Source organism: Notamacropus eugenii, chromosome 3 (genome assembly GCF_028372415.1).
Source record: "Notamacropus eugenii isolate mMacEug1 chromosome 3, mMacEug1.pri_v2, whole genome shotgun sequence".
In the NCBI taxonomy this organism is placed as follows: Eukaryota; Metazoa; Chordata; class Mammalia; order Diprotodontia; family Macropodidae; genus Notamacropus; species Notamacropus eugenii.
The window spans coordinates 60159862-60180222 of NC_092874.1; the positions used below are offsets into that span (position 1 = coordinate 60159862).

Here is a 20361-nt window from a genome sequence, read left to right on the forward strand (position 1 = left end):
ACATATACAATATATACACATGTGGGGCGTAGAGGGTGGGAGTGGGTGAGAGATAGAGGGACAGACGAATGCTCTGCCTGGTGATATTTGTTTAATTGAAGACTATAAGTTTGTGAACAACAGACCCCAAACATTTGATGCAAAAATTTCTGACTTGAACTCCTTAAGATACTGAGATGCTAATGCTTCAGAAACTTAGCCAACGGCTAAGTTTAAATCCAGGGACTGCTTGCTACCACTGAAGTTACCCAGGAATAAGGAGAGACTGCTTAATGACAGATCACCATTGTGATTTTGAATATATTGAAGCAGCTGAGGCTGTTAAGATTCATTCTTTCGTTTGAAAAATGCTGAACTTTATCCTGGATACATTTATCTTGACCTTCCCTCAAGGTTTCTGCTAGATAAAAATAGGTAGCTCTCACTGAAGCAAAAGAACAATTTATAAACACCTGGAAAATAGGTCTAGTCTGAGCTTGCTAGATAAAGAATGAAATGAAAGCCTGGCTCAGTGTAGGGTCTCTTACCTATGTATTGCAGTGCATAGAATATTGGATAATTCATACATTGCTATAAATAAATCTGATCCATTAGCAACTTCTCAACATTCTTCCTCTTCTTTTTGAAAGGAATGACTTTACCACAGCCTAGCCCCCCCCTTCCCCCAGCAAAGTCAAACTCTAACTACAGCTGATTTTCTAGAATTCAGAGTCCTAAAGGGCCAACTTTCCCATAGCCACTTCTGAATTGTCAGGATTCATTTTGCAGTCATATTGTAAAGACCATAAAGTTTCACATTTATGTAAAGTTGAGCTCAAAAACAACTATTCAGGAGAATCTCAGCTAGCATTCCTGATTTTTGTGCTCAAGTGTATGATTTTATGAGCCATAAATGGAATTATGTAAGTCAACAAGAGGCCAGGTGGAATGTTCTTTGAAAACTTGCCCTGGAGTCCCCCAGCTAATAATTATGATTTCCAGATTTGTTCAGTGTCTTGCCTGGCTTTTTTGTCTTGCACTGAAGCAAATTTATTCCAATAAAAAAGGTTGAATTGCTATGGTTGATAGAAACAAATTTTTGACTTACCATATAATAAACCAGAACTGTAAAAATTTTGAAAAGATGTTTCATCTCAACTGTGGAATAATGGTAGGTCATACCTTGAGAATTCCTTCTAAATGAAGTGTAGAGAACAAAATTAATTGAGTTTGAAAACGTATTCTCCTTAGCATTAGTTATTTGTACCCTTCCCCCAATAAAACCTTTATTATGTAATTCCTAGTTTGGCCCTCCAAGTAGCAGGACCCTTCTCTAAGAGAAAGGGTTCTCTAAATATTCATACCTTGAGACCATAGCTCCCAAACTTCCCCCTCATATGTATTTTTAATGACTTGTGATAGAGGAAATAATGAGTTGAATGTCAAGGTATTCAACAGAATACCATCCCAAGAAAAGTAGTAAAAGATAATTCCTCCATAGACGTGGGCATACTCTTTCACAAATTCATCAGTAGGGGGAGTGAACACATGTTGGCAGTGTTTCTGGCTAGGGAACATATACAGAGATTTTGTCATATATACATGAAGCATAACTGACAGAGATACACATATTGAGACATGCTTATGGAGGGAGCCGATGACTGGGATGTCTTTACAGGAATTTTTTATAGTTGGGAGTCTCCAGAGTCACTGATGTCTTCCAGTGTTCATATTGCTTTACTTCGTGTTTATCTCTACTAGTCTCTACTAGATACTATTTTGCTGTCTGAGGCTTGACCAAATGCTGCTCAGTAGCCTCCAACTTCTAGTTGAGTTGAAACCCTTTGCTCAATTTCTTCCTCAATGAAGATTTTACACTGACATTTTCTTTGCTCTTCTATCTTGAGGCTAATATTTTTTTTGGTTTTAGTTTTGTTTTGTTAATTCAGATCTTCCAGAGAGAAGAAACTCTTCCCTGGGAGAAGTAGAAAGACTTCTTTTAGATAGCCCCATCTTGTTTCCTTCACATTTTTGACTAGGTTATGCAGTCTCATATTTTCAGAGCATGCAATTCCCAAACCCAGCATAAAGTCTTTCAGAATAAAATATTTATCCTAGCTAGTTTATGAGGGCATAAATGCTAAGTCATCAAGCATAATGTTTTCTTTGAAAGTTATATTTCATTAATATCAATTTTCTTTAATTGCATGTAAAAACATTTTTCAACATTAATTTTTTTTTTAAATTTTGAGTTCGAAAGTCTTTCTTTCTCTCCCCTCCTGCCTCATTGAGAAAGCAAGCAATTTGATATAGATTATATGTGTACAGTCGTGCAAAACATATTTCATATTAATCATGTTGTAAGAGAAAGCACACTCCAATAAAACAAGAAAAATAAAATAAAAAAGTACACTTTGATTTGTATTCAGACTGTATCCGTTCTTTCTCTGCACATGGTGAGCATCTTTTATCATAAGTCCTTCAGAATTGTCTGATAGATCAATATATTGTTGCGAATAGCTAAGTCATTCACAGTTGATCATGATACAATATTGCTATTACTGTGTACAATGTTCTCGAGGTTCTGTTCATTTCACTTTGCATCCATTCATGTAAGTCTTTCCAGGTTTTTCTGATTGTCATTTCTCATAGTACAATAATATTCCATCATAATTTTATGTCACAACTTATTCAGCCATTCCCCTACTGTAATGGCAAATGAAGTAGGATCTTTTTGCTGTTTTTATGATTGAGTTTTAGCCATTTAAGTGTCTTTGACATTGAATCAAGAGTCTTTGATTGGAAACAGCATAGATAGAGAGAAATACACATATGTATATATGTATGTATGTATACATATGTGTTTGTGCACATATATGTATGTGTGTATTTGTCTATATAGACACATATACATACCAAAAGAGAGAAGTGAACATGAGTGGGCTAGGGGAGCTTGCTTATGGGGAGGCCTAACAGAAAGAATGTTTGTGATGTTGGGAGCCCTGTCTGTTAATCTGTCAATTCCTCAGACAGAAACCCTGTCTGTTGGTCTGTGTTGATTTCTCAGAAGCCTTGTCTGTTGGTCCTTATAAATGAATTGAGCTGAATAGCAGAGATCAACCCACAGGAAGGAGGCTTAGCTTAAGCCCCCTTTTAAGAACTTTTAAAGTGAATTGAGATGATGTTGCTGGTAATATGTGTAACTATTGTTATAGCCCTGTTAAGCTTTGTTTTCCTAGAAACAGAAGCTGTGGGCAGGAGCTCCTGGAGCCCGCAAGCAGGCAGAAGCAGGAAGTTTAGAGTGGAACAGTCCCCACGAGCTGAGACAAGGAGCAGGAACAGAGATCTGCCTGCATGTGAAACCAGGCCAGAGTTGGGAACAGTTGACACATGGAGGAGGAGCTAAGGGGTTTGGAAGTTAAGCCTTGAGTTAAGATGAGAGAGATCTTTACTTGGACACTCTGTATTGGTTAAGGAGATTGTTCTTACAAATTACCTAGGAATGGATGGTGTAGTATTTTCTGCTACCCCTGTGTTGTGCTAGGGAAGACCCTAGTCTGGCCCCCCCTGACTTTGATGCAATGATATATGCTATGCCCCATATGATATACTGAGTGTTATAAGATACATGTGTGTATTAGATGTTATGTTTTGCTCAAGGATGTGGCTATGAATGTTATGCTTTACTTTATTGAACAATGTTTAGTTTATTGCTGAACAGAGAGTTCAGTATATTATACAATTAGATCCTTAAAATTATTCACAGCAGCAGTCCTCAAGTGTGCTGCCATGATTGATGTTACCCCAGCTAATGAGCATCCTCTTAATTTCCAATTCTTTCCCACCATAATAAGAGCTGCTATCAATATTTGTGTACATATCAATCCTTTTATCTTTTTATTTTTTTAATCTCTTTGTGATGCATACATGGCAGTGGTATTGTTGGGTTAACAAGTATGCACATGCATTTATAGCATTTTGTGTATAGTGCCATTACTCACTATGATGGCTGAATCAGTTTACCACTCCAATTGTGCATTAGTGTTTCAATTTTCCCACATCCCCTCCAACATTTGTCGTTTTCCTTTTCTGTCATGTTAACTAATCTGCTAGGTAGGGGGTGGTACCTCAGAGTTGTTTTAATCTGCATTTCTCTAGTCCGTAGTGATTTAGAACATTTTTTCATATGACTATAAATAGCTTCTATTACTTCATCTGAGACCTGCTTGTTCATATCCTTTGACCATCTATCAACTGGGGAATGGCTCTTTTTTTTTTATAAATTTGACTCAGTTCTCTCTATATTTAAGAAATGAAGCTTTTATCAGACAAACTTGCTATAAATTTTTATCACAGTTACAATTACTATGTTTTGCCCTTCATCCTATTTTCCCCTTATTTATTCTATTCTCTTTCTCCCTTCACCCTTTCCATCCAGAAAAATGTTTTGCTTCTGACTACTACTTCCCTCAATATGTCCTCCCTCCTAATTTCCTGTAGGGTAAGATAAATTTCTATTCCCAACTAAATGTGTATATTTTTCCTTCTTTGAACCAACACTGATGACAGTAAAGTTAAGGTGTTTTCCCTCTTTCTACCCCCATTTTCCCCTTCACTGTAAAATTTCTACTGTGCCTTTGTTTTTTGGGTTTTTTTGGTGAGACAGTTTATCCCATTCTACCTCTTCTATTTTCCACTCTCCCTGTGCATTCCTCCTTCTCATCCCTTAATATTTCTTAGATATTCAACTCATACAAGTACCCTCTATGTATACTTTAAGTGCCCCAATAATGAGAAAGTTCTTAGGAGTTACAAGTATCATCTTCCCTTGTAAGAATACAAATACTTTAACCTTGAAAATCCTTTATGATTTTTCAATCTTGTTTACCTCATAATCTTGTCTTTGGACAAAACTTCTTGGTCCCTAGAATTAAAGTCTTTATACTACTCTAGCCTGTGGTGAATATCCTACATGCATCCTAATTTAAATTTCTTTAATTTTTTTTATTTATGTATATATTTATATTTATTTGTCTATTTTAATTAATTTTTAGAAATGTGGGATATTTCATGTGATTATTAATAGTTTTCATTTCTTCTTTTGAAAAATATTGATATTCTTTGATAACATCCATTATGAAATACCTTTTTATTTTTACATATTTGTGTGAATTCTCTATTTATTTTGATACCAAATTATTATTTTATATTTATTATTTTCCCACTCAACAATTTTTCTTCTCTGTTACTTAATTTTTCCTGCAAATATATCTTTAATTGTATGTATTCATTTTTATTATTATCTTTTAATGATCTTTGCTTTTCATAGGCTTTATATGAATCCTTCTCCAAAAACCCCCCAAAACTCACAACAGATATATTAAAGGTTTCTCCTTCCAGTTTCTTCAAATTAGCTGTTAAAAATCATATGATATTTTTGCATTAACACTGTTTATTCATTTGGAGCGTATTTTGATATATGGTATAAACTGCTGATATAAATTAAATTTCTGCCAGACTGCTTTCAAGTATGAATTTTCACTTCTTCCTATAAACTTGTGATTTTTTTTCTAAATAATCTTTTCCTTTAATTTCCCCTACATTATTACTACATGTGTCTAATTGCATGTTGATATACATTGAGTGAAATTTAAGAACTCAACTTCTATTCATGATAATATAAGGTGTAGCCTGAAGCTGCTTTTGCATTTAGTATGAGGGAAATCCAGTAAAAGAGTTGATGTTAAGATTCCCCCTTCCGGGAGATGTCCAGCCGCCACGCAGGCGCAGTTGGGCGGCGTCGCTGCCGCCTTGCGCGGGAATTTCGGAGCTGGCGGCGTTGGTGCCATGTTCCAGCCTGGGGACTCGGAGCTCGGGGATAAGAGGTGCGGAAGCTCCAGCCTGGACGGACGGATTCCCGAAGTTTCTCCACCCAGATCAACTTCATTGAATGATACTAAGGCAGCAAGAGTGACTGAAGAGGAAGTAGTGGTTCCCAAGACTCAAGATCATCAAGTAACATCAAGCCATCCATCTCTGGAAGTCTGTGCTGCATCTTCTGCCTTCCCCGAGACTACTAAAGATGTCTCAAGAAAAAGAAAGAATTCTGAGGACAGCCCTGAAACAGGAAAAACTCAAGATCTCAGCCCCATGTACATGGCCCGACAAGAATATAACAGCAGCTCTCCAAACTCGACTCGGCGGCCGCCGCGGGTACCTCAGCAGCAGCATGTCCCACCGGAAGTTCTCCGCTCCCAGGCATGGCTCTCTGGGCTTCCTGCCTCGAAAGAGAAGCAGCAGGCACCGGGGGAAGGTTAAGAGCTTCCCCAAAGATGACCCCTCCAAGCCCATCCATCTGACTGCCTTTCTGGGCTACAAGGCAGGCATGACCCATATTGTTCGAGAGGTGGACAGGCCCGGCTCAAAGGTCAATAAGAAGGAAGTGGTCGAGGCTGTGACGATCGTGGAGACGCCCCCCATGGTCATTGTGGGCATCGTGGGCTATGTGCAAACCCCACGAGGCCTGCGTAGCTTTAAAACCATCTTTGCCGAGCACATCAGCGATGAGTGTAAGAGGCGGTTCTATAAGAATTGGCATAAGTCCAAGAAGAAGGCCTTCACCAAGTATTGCAAAAAGTGGCAAGATGAGGATGGCAAAAAGCAGCTGGAGAAAGACTTGAGCAGCATGAAGAAGTACTGCCAGGTGATCCGCGTCATTGCCCACACCCAGATGCGCCTGCTCCCTCTGAGGCAGAAGAAATCTCACCTGATGGAGATCCAGGTGAATGGCGGTAGCGTGGCTGAGAAACTGGACTGGGCCCGTGAGAAGCTGGAGCAGCAGGTGCCCGTGTCCACCGTGTTTGGGCAAGACGAGATGATTGATGTCATTGGGGTGACAAAGGGCAAGGGTTACAAAGGTGTCACTAGCCGCTGGCACACCAAGAAACTGCCCCGAAAAACCCACCGAGGACTGCGTAAGGTGGCATGTATTGGAGCTTGGCATCCTGCCCGGGTAGCCTTCTCTGTGGCTCGAGCTGGTCAGAAGGGCTACCACCATCGCACTGAGATCAACAAAAAGATCTATAAGATTGGCCAGGGCTTCCAGATCAAGGATGGCAAACTGATCAAAAACAATGCATCCACAGATTATGATCTGTCCGACAAGAGCATCAATCCTCTGGGAGGCTTTGTCCACTACGGTGAAGTGACCAATGACTTTATCATGCTGAAAGGCTGTGTCGTTGGGACGAAGAAACGTGTCCTCACTCTGCGAAAGTCTCTGCTGGTACAGACCAAACGTCGTGCCCTGGAGAAGATTGACCTGAAGTTTATCGACACCACATCCAAATTTGGCCACGGTCGGTTCCAGACTGTGGAGGAGAAAAAAGCTTTCATGGGACCACTCAAAAAGGACCGAGTCGCAAAAGAAGAAGTTGCCTGATGTTTCCAGACCAATTTGGAGCTGGTGGATTCTCAATAAATTTTTCACAATTAAAAAAAAAAAAAAAAAAAAAAAAAAAAAAAAAAAAAGAATATAACAGCAATCAGAAAACTAGGCGTCAGTCCTGGCGTAGGTCTAGTATGAAAGAAACAAACCATTGGAAGTCACTGCCTCCCTTTCATCAGGGTATTACAGAGCTCAGCAGATCTATCAGCATAGATTTGGCTGAAAGCAAACGCCTTGGCTGTCTCCTACTCTCCAGTTTTCAGTTCTCTGCACAGAAACTTGAACCTTTTCTGAGAGACGTTGATAGCATCAGTCTTGATACTTTTAAAGCCAGAGTATCTTCAATTTCTGAAGAATTCAAGCATTTTACAAATAGACTTGAAGATGATGGTACCTTAAAGAAATGCTTTGATGAATCAAAAGGGCAGTCAACAGATATCGCCTTGGAAGCATCAATGACAGAGATAAAAGAATATATAGCCAGGCTTTCTTCGGAGTGTACAAATTGGGATCAACTATTGCTGCATCACCAGAAAGAAGCTGAAGAGTTATCCAGGAAGTTAGAGGAAGCCAAAGTTACCGATATAGAATTGGACCCTGCTCTGTATCTTCAGTCTTCATAAAGTGAAATTCTTAGCACAAAGCCTGACTACCAGAAAATATTAGACAGCCAGAATGAGGTTTTTAGCTGCATGGAGATCGTGATAGATGAACTTCAAGGATCAATAAGACTGTTGTATTCTTTTATGGAAGATACTACACAATTCTTCAAGAAGGTCTCCTTGCAACTTGGTAAGAGAAGCAGTCACCATTTGGAGAGCGTAAAGAAACATTATTTTCTCTTAAGACAAATTCCCACCCTCACCCCACTGGATTCAAATTTCCCTTCAGATACTATGTTACTAGACCAAGAGTTATTAAAATTTTTTTGTGTTATGGACCACTTTGTTTGAAGCCTGTGGATTGGATACTTTCGCAAAAGAATGTTTTTAAATGTGAAAAATAAAAATACAGAATTACAGAGGGAACCAAATGTTTGTGAAAATCCTATCCACGTTCATGGACCCCTGAAATCTATCCAAGGATCCGTGGAGGTCTGGACCTCAGGTTAACAACCCCTGTCTGGGAAGAATGTAGGCTTGTCTTCTGCCTTCTTCCTAATACCCATTCTTTGGTGAAAATTCTAAATATATAATAAGAGGATTGGTAAAAATAAATAAATAAATAAAAATAAATAAAAAAAAAAGAGTTGATGTTAAAAATATATTCAAAATGCATTATTTCAAAAATCATGAGAGTTTATAATAAATTGTAACATTTAGAGTAGAGATTTTTTTAAAAAACAATAATGCCCTGGGATTTGATTCTCTGTGTGAGACAAATCATCATTAAAAGTTTTCCTTTCCTTTTCCTTTTTTGCACATGAAAAAAACATATTGGTAGGCACAGATATGCCATTGTTCTGTACTAGTAGCTTCCATATTTTTCAGGTTCCATGCTCCCCAGAGCCTGATACCTTCTTGGATTTCTGACCTCAGATCTAGGGCTTATATTTATTTATTTTTTTGCTTCAGGCTGATTGATTATCCTTTTCTAAGAAGCAGCCCTAACATGCCTTACTCTGCTTCCACAATAAATTGATAAAGTGAATAGCATTTCTGGAAACATTTGAATTACATAAAATAATCATTTTCAAGCACTTCAGAAAACCTATTTACATGCAAACACTTGAAATGCTCATTAAAATTCATTTAAAAATGTGTTCATCGTAAGTTTCCTAAGATCTTAGTTTATTATAATCCCTTAATGGTGATATTTTTCATGTATAGTCATTATTTTCAAAATATTTTCATATATTATATACATCTACACATATATACAGGTATATAGTTCACATGTCTACAAAGTCTAACTTAATGAAGTTCCTCAAAGTATATATATTTACATATGTATATATGTATACATGCACACACATATACAAAGTCTGCCTTAGATTTTTAGTTATGTATATATAGTTATATGTAAACTAGCTGTATATATAATGAAAAGTTTATAAAATGCATATATGAATACATATACATATATGTACACATACATTAATTCATACACACACATATTATATATATTTTAAAGCTGCTCAATAAATTGGTTATAGTACAAAGAAACTTGAACTTGAAATCAAAAGGCATAGATTCAAATCCTATTTTTGATAATAAGTACTTATATGCTCTTGCCAAACTTTGACCTCTCTGGGTTGTCTCTCACCTACAAAGTAAGAGAGTTTGACTAAATTCATTCTCTAAGGTCTTCTTTATCTCTAAATATATGATCCTATAACTTAATCTCAGTAAGCAAAGTTGAATTGAATATGTATCTTTTTAATAGCTGAAACAAGATCTTCAAATATAATTTTCTGCTAAAAAGCAAAACTCTGTAGAGTTGACTAAATTTTGCTGAAAAATTGCTTCTGTGAGCATCAAATCATTCTTTCCCATTCATTTCCAACATTTGCCTCTTACAGCTGGGTTCTGCTGCATAGCATAGTGGAAAATAGATTTAAGTTTTTAGTGAAATTACAATATTTTACTGAGAATGAATAGCCATATTTTATAGTATATTTTTTAAAAATTTCACATTCATTTGAGGGCTCTGTAGCATAAAATGTTTTAATGCAAGCATGCTTACATTAATTTAGAAAATCTTTCAATTAGTTTTTTATGACATCATTTTACATATATAGCTAATGAATTCTATACTCTTTAATGAAAAGCTATGATTTTCATTAGATATGTTTAAACAAAAGCCATATTCTAGTATTATAGCATTTAGAATTATACCATTTTCTTTCTGGACAGACAAGCAAAGACAGAAAGAGAGGAGATCACAAAGTGGATTCCACATAATTAAACTAAATTTGAAAGATAGGTATCAAATATTGGAGTAACAAATAAGGAAAAAAAAACATGTACATGTAATCATTATGATCTGCATGCCTTTACTTTAATGTTATCTAAAAGTAATAAGGCAAAATTCAATTCTATGTAATTTAACATATCTACCAGAGCTGCACCCTTTTCTGTTTGTATTACAGTAACTAACATTATTAATGGTCCTTCTTCCTTACTAACAATGAATATTATGGTAGAAGAAACATCTTGCCATGTAGACAGGGACAGTGGTGTTCTTGTTGGGTTTTGTTTTTGTTTTTGCTAAAAGACAGGGAGATTGTTCTTAAGACTTTATTGGTCCAGGAGACTAGGAATAGAGCTGTTGATACAACTTCCTGGTCACCTAAAGAAGAAAAACATCCTGCTCACAATCCAGATACCTTCAGACTTCTTGAATGTCTCATTTTTGTGGAAATCAACATACTTTTTTGACTGGATGAATTTTGTTATGGAAATGTGGGAAAGAAACCAAACCTATAATCTTGTTGGTTTATCCTTTCTATGCTACAGTTGAGAAAACTCTTTTTGTGTATGTTAAAAATTAGAATGTCTGCAGGGTTCTCATTCATTTCCAGGCCCAAGATTGACTATAGAGACAGCGTAGGTCAGGCCTGCAACAAAATAAACATTTTAAATAATTAGCATATAGTGGAAGTTTTTCTATAACTGGTTATTCTCAGAAAAGTCATTTTGTTCCTCAGGAGTCACTTTAGCAGCCACAGTTTCAGTAGAAGGACACCAAAAATGGTATCAATAGAATGAGTGCAACTGTGTATAAACATCGGCATCTTTCATTTATTATTGCTAAAAGGACCAGAAAAAAACAATAAATTCAAAAATGTTCTTGGTCCCTCAAGATATTCTTAAATTCTGTTTTTTCTTGTTTAATGTACCTGAATAATGTACTACACAAGTTGTAATTAAAGCAAATAGTCTGGCGCCCCTCAAAATTAAACCACTCTCCAGATACTTTTGCTAATTATTATACTTGTTAGCTTTAAATTTGTCCCAGGGATTAAAAATGTCAGTCACTTGGTCAGTAACATCTATTAAATGTCTACGTTGATCAGAACTGTATGAGGTGATCTTTTTTCTGGCAATTTTCATTTAGGAGTTGCCAGATTAGGAAACTTAAATAGAGAAAGTGAGTTCTGGAGGCAAGATAAATGTTTGGCAACAACATACTTGATTCAAACTCCCCAAGGGAGCTCGGTGAGTCTCATGGTGAGATTACCTCTTGCTTATCAAAATGAAGTATCAAATTTTCAGGTATTGTATCTTACGAGAATAGAAGGATTTCTTGAATATTTGTCACTGGTATGTGACATAAAGAGATTCTCTGTTATTTAAAATATATCACTGCACTGAAAGAACACTCTTATTTATATGTTTCAAGGCAATGGACAGTATTTTCTCTATGTCAACTCCTCTGGCCCCAGAGAAGGATATACAGCAAGAATTACTACCACCCACTTCTTTCCAGCAAGCCTTGGAATATGTACTGTTCGGTTTTGGTTCTACATCAGTGGTCCCAGTGATGTGGGAATATTAAAGGTAACATGAAAAAGAACTCTTTGTAATCATTATCAAAGTACTGAGGTTATTACCAATTACAGATTAAGCTGTTTAAACAATCATTTAATTGTCACATTTTCTTAATAATTAGAGTGCCAGCTCCTTGATTTAATGCTTCTGGTTTTGTTTGTTTGAGTAGGATATTCACGAATGGTAATTTCTGTTGTTCCTAATAATTAAATAAATCTTGGATATTTTATCTTTAGGCTTAAATCCCATTATAGTCCAGAGTTTAAAAGATTGTATATTGTTAATATTTAAGTGAGAATAGTAAGGCTCTATATTTTCCTCCTAGTAAAAATTGACAAAGACTAGTTTTATTTTGACAGTTTTATAAGTGCAAATACTCCCTTCACCAACATAGATTGCAACCTCTCCATACTTACGAAATCTTTATTGGTCAACATGAATATAGTGCTTAAAGGTTTACAAAGCACTTCACATACATACATATACATATATACATATGCATATATGTGTGTGTATGTTATCATTTGAATCTCTTATGGAAGTAGGTGTTATAATGATCTCCATTTTACAAATAAATAAATAAAGGCAAAACAAGTGATGTGAATTGCCCAGGGTCATAGAGCTCTTAAATGTCTGAAGAAGCATGGTTGTGGCAGTGATGGAAAGTGCTCAAAATGATAGCTTTCAGATTAACTTTTATTTGTGCAGCGCTTCTTTTCATTTACTTGGCCAATATTTTCTTTGGTGTAACAAGGACATAAGATACAAAATTACAGCCACATCATTAGAGGTAAGTAGGCTTTCTTTCCTGTCATGTACAAGGAAATTTAATCAACAAAGGTAATAAGGACACATTTAAGGAATATATAGACCAGAGAGATATTTCATGACTCATGACCATGGGACCTTTTTTCTACTCTTCTGACATTGCCATCAAGTTCATTTCTGTCTGAGGTATCACTGGTGGACAATTTATTCCCTTGCTCAGCTAGGCTACCTCGTTTCAGAACACTGATGGGAACAGTCACTGCTGGGCTAGAAGAGGCACATCTCTCCATTGCTGAATTAATTCCTTAATGGGATCTGCTGCTATTATTATTAGGTCATGTGAACTCAGCTCTTCGCTCTGGATTCCAGGGGTAGGAGAACGTTTGTTGGCTCTCTTAACCTTTTGTAGTTCACTAGGTGGTAACAGTCAATTGCATCTCTGGATATCTGTTTAGCTATAGTTAAAGAAAGAATAAATACAAAAGAAACAGAGTTGGCTTGTGTTCGTGGCCACATAGGAGCTGGTGGTAAATGTGGTGACCATTACTCTCTCCAGCACACAGCCCACAACAATTCTCACCTTATTGGCCACTAGGAAGGAAAAGAGCAAAAAGACTGAGGGAGAGAGTGAGCCATTGGGTGATGGGTATGATTTTGTTTGCATGCTCAATTCCAGTTCGGTGCCTTCTGAATCACTGGCTCTTCTAAGATCAAAAGACTACTTGTCACTACATGCAGTGGGCTCCTAGTCACTCATGGCCAGAAGCAGGCTCACCAAACTTTCATGTGAGGTTGGATTGGAACCCGGAAAGGAATATCTGCGTATGATTTGTGTAAGCAATGAGGAAGGGTAAATTTGAGCATTCTCAAAGGCTTGGCTCTTGGTGGTGAGTTCCCCCAATTATATTACTTTACCTTCTACTGGGGGAGCTAAACTGTATCACTATTGGTACCATCACTTTAAACCAACAAACAACAGCAAAAACAAAAAAGAATAGAAAATTGCAACTAAATGGTAATGTCATTGGCAGGTTATCCTTGTAGTTACCTCAAGTTTAGAACTTGGCTGAGTTGGCATTAAGGAAAAAATAAGAAATAATCACTTAAAGATTCTCAAAGCCCTTTATTTACATTGTCATTTTTAGCTTTACCATAATCTTGTTAGATGAGTACCAAAGAAGATAAGACAGTTTTATTATCACCATTTTCAAAATGGAGAAACTGAGGCCCTGAAAAATTGAGACATTTGTTTATGATCAAATCTAGAAATTATTAGAGGGAGAAAGTAAATACATTACTTCCTGATTCTAAAGTAAATACTATGTTCACTATATCATATTTTTGCCTGCTGGTTTTATGGGCACTAAGTCATTTCAGGTTGTCATGTTCATGATGAGTATAAGCAAACTGTTATGCAGAAAATTTCAGTTTTATGCCAATATCTATTAAATAGAATGAATAAATATAGAAAATCTTTGGAAAACTGAAAGATCTCCTCAAAATCAAGTCAACATATATTTTGTTCCTTGATGATTTAAATACAAAGGTGTATATAAGGGAAGACAGCAAAAGTAAGCTCTAGAATTAAGAAATAAAAGAGACTAAAGGCTTATGAACATCATAGAAAATTGACATTTTTTTCTTTAAAAAGACTGCCAAAAATACAATAAGGGATGGTAACACAAATATTTTAATGGAATTGGCCCTATCTTTTTGATGGAATCATTTCAGAATCAGGTATCTACTGTCAGATCATTAGATAGTTGGAACAAAAGTCAAAATCAATGACAAATTAGAAGAAAGGCCAATGATGAGAAGATATCATGTGCACTTAATTAAAAGACCTCTCACCTTATCTATTAAAACAGTTCTTTGAATCGAAAAAATGCAAAATGGATAAAGGTGAAGACTTTGACTCTTGTCACTTCTTATAAAAGTTTGACTAAAATAAAACAAATGTTACGATGAAGAAACCCAAAGAGTTGGGTAACTTCTCATCCAGAAAATAGTTCATCTGCTTTCTAAAAGGAGAATTAAAACAGCCAAAAGCAGTTTTGGTCAGTTGAGACTGTAAACCTATTTCTAAATTTTTACACTGAATCCTAGGAGATTTTTTTTCCTGAGTAATGTCACCATAGACAACAGTGAAAATCTTTGGAAAGCTTGTCCCAAAACCCAATTAAGCTATATCATTTCAAGAGCATGGAAAGATAACCCATTGATAGAGAGTTCCGGATATCTGTCAGCATTTTGCAATCCATCGTCATATGTGACTTTTTCCATCACAATGACGGTGGTATCTTTCATGGGGATTCTGACAAACATCAGGTCCTAAATAAGGAAGCAGAAATGACACGTAAAAGAAAACGAGTCAGGAAAAGCAACTGGACCAAACCAAATATGCATTGAAAACATCTGTTCTGGAAGAAATGGAAGTTTTAAAATAATGAGAGAGAACTTTTTAAAAGATGTCTCACACACACATACATGCACAGACATATACACACAAATTAAAATACCTAATGATGAGGGGGAAAAAACACATATGATATTATCACAAAAAAATGCAAGCAAAAGTACATCAGCAGTTTTTGATCTTTGTATCTATTTTTCTCCCCTCAATACAACTCTTATTACAATAGTCATTTCATATTTTGAAGGTATCCTCAATGAAAGTGAAGGCAGAGAACAAGCAGACTCTTGCAAATGATTTTCCACTCCAGACTGCTTTATGATAATCACATATGATTTTGATGAGGGTATATAATTTTTGCTTGTTAATCACAAAAAAAATTAAATTAAAAATTAAAAAGCCTTTAACTTGAGAGACAAAAAATGTCTTTCATTCAAATAGAAGAACTTACAAAATGTATTGATATGTACTACTAAAAAGGAGAGTGTTTGTAAATGTTTAACTACCAGCTTTTTGGGGGGGACAGGATACATGTATGACACATTTTTAAGGTTAATCTTCATGATTAACTTTTTTATCACTTTACTAAATCTAAATTATCAAGAAAGATTAAACAAAGCCCTGATTAGTTATAGTTGATTCCTTTTCTGTAGTGTAAATACTGACAGTGAAAATTTATCAATCAGCCTCATGAACCAGTTTAAGTTGTTCCAGCACACCTTTGCTAAGATAGCTATAAGTTTGTTCAATCCTCCTCTGATTATCAAAATCAAGAGCTAACTGTTTGTTATTGAACTGAAGGGTATTCAGTGCAGAGTAGAAGGGAAAGAGAAATTTCCTAAAGATGCTAAAATCTTGTGGATGCTCCTGATAACCTTGTTGTAATTGCCTAAAACTCCATTATATTCTAGTTCCTCTTCAATACCATTTATTTTCATGTGTGTGTGTGTGTATATGTGTGTATGTGTACGTGTGTGTGTGTGTCCATACACATATTATTTCATTGGCATGGAGAATTGCCTGTACAGAAACTTTTTTTATATAATGATATAAATCACCATTTCATCCGTAACTTGCAGTCCTAGAGAATTGTTTGAGGAACTGAGATTAAGTGACTCATCCAAAGCTATACAGTAAGAATTAATACACTCATGCACATTACATTAATACACATTAATATATATGAAGAGACTGGGCTTGAACCCAGACTTTCTTAAATCCAGTTCCTGTAACCATTTTACTACATTCATTGTTATGACACAACCACTAAAAATAGATTACTGTAGCTAGCTTTTATATAGTGCTTCATGGTAGGCAAAGTTCTATTACCAGAAAAAACAAATGGATAAAAATTTAATCTTGCAGATTATCATATGCAAATTAATCTCTTAGTCCATATGTCTTGGACATGGGCAATGAACAGGCCCAGAACTGAATAGGAAGAGTAGAGGGGACTGAATGGTATGAATGGATGGAATTCTGTGCCATTGAAATGAGATTTTGAATCCACTGAAGTACTGAAGTGGAATTAATAAGTACTGACCCCTGAGTACTTCCCTGAGATAATATTTCTGTTGTATGGAATATACTGTACATCTGTTTTTGAAAAGGACACTACTAAATGGTGAGTTATGACTTAAATGTTCAGGTTTTACTGATCAGTGAAATACCAATAGTCCTTTTCACCTTGAGCATTAGTGAATGCTATCCCTTTATTAATGACTGAAAACTCTGAAATCCAAAGTGCTCCTCAATGACTGCCATAATATCTATTAAAATAGAAAAAAAGTCCATTTTATTAACTGGCAAGATAAATCTTACCAGCTATATCTCAGTTATGGCATACTGCTTAAGGTTGTATATGCTTTTATATATTGGAGGACACACACAAAAATATTAGCCCTAAAATTCTGTTTTGTGCTTTAAAAAGCTGAACCTTGCCAGCTAAGATTAATGGTGAGCATTGAATAAAACACTGGGCCTGGAGACAGGAAAACCTAAGTTCAAATTGGGCTTTAGGTATTTATTAGATATGTGACCTTGGATAAGTCACTTAATCTCTGTTTACTTTTATCCACTGGAAAAGGAAATGGTCAACCATTCCAGTATCTTTACTAAAAAATGACTACGAATACGATGATCCATGAGGTCACAAAGAGTCAGATATAACTGAATGACTGAACAACAGTACTTAGAAATTTTCAGTTGTCATGAATAACTGAGGACATAAAACAAGCGTACTCATAAAGGCATATAAATGCCATATAAAAGCATATAAAAAGCTATATAAAGGCACATTAGAAAAATTCATATAAATGGCAATAAAACGGAGAATTTGCCTTCTGTGTGAACCTTCTTGGTTATATCTCATGAACTGGATAAGAGGTCCCTGCCCAAGTACCACTATTCATGTGTTTTTGGCCCCTTCTGGCTGGAGTGAATGTAAATAGTAGCTGTTTATCTTTCGGCCAGCAACCCTGAGGGTTTTCCCTCAGGGTTGATTTTTTTTTTAGTTAAAAGGGCCATCCCTTGACTCACTTCTTACAGAGGCCTGTTCACTGAAGAGGCATTTTCTCACTCCAAGTGAGAACTTCAAAAGACTTTTAGCTTAAAAGACCTAGGTCTCCCATTGTATCCTGGGCTATCTCCAGTCTTCCTGATGAATATCTGGCCAGTAGACTCAGATGGCTATGGAAGAAAATGTGAGGCTGGTGACTTTGCCCAGCCCTCTTTGACTCAAGTCAGTCAACTGCAAGGCTTGTTATCATCTCCCTAGTGTCATGATCCTCCTTGAGAACAGAGGACAAACCGCAACCACAAAATCTTGATTATAGCAGCCAGGGTGAATGTTCAGAGGAGGCTAAGCCTCTGTCCTATTCCCTATAAGGCTGTGGGATGACTTCATTTGATGCAATAATTACTGTTCACTCATTTCTCTGAATTTCTCAGTCATGTAAACTATTTTTAAAAGGGAAAATACTAATGACACCTAAGCAAAGCTGTATTGAAACTTAATAGCCTTTCCAGAGTACGATGATTTCACTTAGAGGCTATGGTTCTTCCTAGCTTCTTCAACCTGGGCACAAGGAGATTCAAGGAAATGACCACCAGTTGTGAGCAGGACAAGATGTAAAGAACACCATTGAGGAAATGTATTCTGGGAATGGGAGGTGGACCAGTCCTGCAGTGATTTTCAGGTGGTGAACAGTCTGTATTATTCCTAAGACAAAGAGAGCAGTTTCTATAGAAGGATATGTTACTGTGTGAGGTATTTAAGGGTGACTGTGAAGCTGCCTTGATTAAATGTGACAGACTATCTGCCTCCTGAATTGCATAACTGTGGGTACTGCAGGATCAATGTGAAACTGATTTTTACCTTAGCAGATCTCATAGGGATTGGGATTTGGATGTCTCTGAGGGAAACAAGTCTTCTTTGAAAGAGATAGTAAATCTTGGCTTCCTATACGATTCTTTATAGCCAAGTTTTGTTTTTGTTGTTATTGTTAGAAAAGGTTCAACAGCTTAATCACGGAATTAGTGCCATTTTTTTTTCAAAAGAACACATGGTAAAGTTGAAAGAGATCTGATTATGAAATCAAAGGATGCAGATTCCAATTACACCTCTGCCTAATCTTAGCTGTTTGATTTCTGCAGGTCGCTTTGACAAGGGACCTCTTTTGGCTCCTGTTTCCTCATCTGTAAAAGAAACAAACCGACAAAAAATACATTGCTAGGCTAGATAGCCTCTAAGGTCCTTTTCAGTTCTAGTCCTATGATCCTGCAACTAAATTAATTAACTACAAAAAGAGGAGTTCAGAATATGGGAGATCTCTGTTTTATCATCAAAGTGATAATACACAAAACATCAAAATGTGGAAGTTACTTTGTGCCAATTTTGATTCAATATCTCATATGTTTCATATACAGCTTTGCCAATGTAACTTTATTCTTCCAGATAAGTCAAAAAAATTAAAATGGTATTCCATTTTCAAAATCTCTCTACCTACCTATCTACTCATTTCTGTTTGCAACATTTTAAGAAGGATGTTGATAAACTCGAGGTAATCCATGATATTTCCAAGCCACTTAAAGGAAATAGAGATGTTTAAATTGGAGAAGAGACAGCTTAGGTATTACATGTACTTTACATTACGTTAATTGTATGTGGCATTGCATTACATTACTTTACATGGTTCTGGCCTCAAATATTTGAATGGTTGTAATGTTTGCCTCAGGCCCCAGGCTGCCTTCATCATTGAGATTGTTATTTAGCCTTTGGTGGACATTTGAAGTGCATTGGATACTCACAATGTAGGACTTGCTTCCACTGATACAGAATAATAATTTATCTATAGAATATAGATAAATATATATATGTATATATATGTATATTTATATAGAGCTGGCTCTACTTCTGAGAGATTAATTAGCTTGCCTAAGATCAAAAAGTTAATCTATGTCAGAGGTAAGATTTGAACTCAGGTCTTCCTAAACTTAATTCCTATCTCTATTATACTTACACTGGTTCTCAGGAAGTACATAATTCCTACAAAGAGATTAGACTAACAGAAGCAGAAAAAAAAATACAAGTGGATGAAAAAACTCCTTTGGCTGGCACATAGCAAAAGCTATATAAAATTAGTTATTATTTTGAACAGTCTGTGATATGAAGTGGGATGGATAGTCCATTAATTTAATCTGTTAGTCCATTTATTTTGGTAGCTACTGTAACATAAGTGATGAGCTGGCCCTAGACAAAATAGGAAGAACATATTGAAAGAGACTGAGAGAAAAGTCTGAAGCCTGTATGAGTGAGATGAGGTTATGCATCAATTGAAATGTTAAATGAATTTAATAGCACTTGACTACTTTGAGCCTCCCTACAAGAATATGTCTATTGTTCTTCTATGGCATAGAAAGTATTATTGCTCTTGAAGAAAATCATACTTAATAGTGACTCATGAGCTGTGTGTAACAGTGTTTGAACTGACCAATGGAATATTTTCATACTAATGGCCAGGGAATTTCAGAGCCCAATAAAAGCTATCTAGAAATAGAATGGATTGCTTGGGAAGAAAATGCCCCCTTCCAATTGTAATTCTTCACAAAAGGAGTAGGTTATTATTTATTGAGTAGGCATAGAGTTCAGGTGAACTAGATGGTGTCTGAGGGTGGGTCCTTCTGCTTTTGAAATTCTGTGATTCTGTAATATTTAGAGAAAGGGGGAAGATGTTCCTCATAGATACAGAAATTCTATTTAA

At 36.1% G+C, this 20361-nt stretch overlaps 2 protein-coding genes and 1 pseudogene across 5 annotated transcripts in view; all 3 read left to right on the top strand.

Moving 5' to 3' along the window:
- MALRD1 (MAM and LDL receptor class A domain containing 1) overlaps positions 1-20361 on the top strand; it is a 1140778-nt gene that overhangs the window by 918469 nt on the left and 201948 nt on the right. For 3 of the 4 annotated variants that reach the window (XM_072651641.1, XM_072651639.1, XM_072651642.1), the window contains one exon: positions 11771-11928. The exons of the other annotated variant lie outside the window; for it this stretch is intronic. In XM_072651641.1, the coding sequence (XP_072507742.1) occupies positions 11771-11928 (158 nt within the window). The remainder of the gene's footprint in view (positions 1-11770; positions 11929-20361) is intronic. 4 annotated transcript variants of the gene reach the window in all.
- Positions 5746-8480, top strand: LOC140532776 (kinetochore-associated protein DSN1 homolog). The gene is given in 2 exon segments (XM_072651638.1): positions 5746-6157; positions 7511-8480. Coding segments are annotated over 2 exon segments (1200 nt in total). The 5' UTR covers positions 5746-5826; the 3' UTR covers positions 8380-8480.
- Positions 6156-8366, top strand: LOC140532775 (large ribosomal subunit protein uL3 pseudogene; annotated as a pseudogene).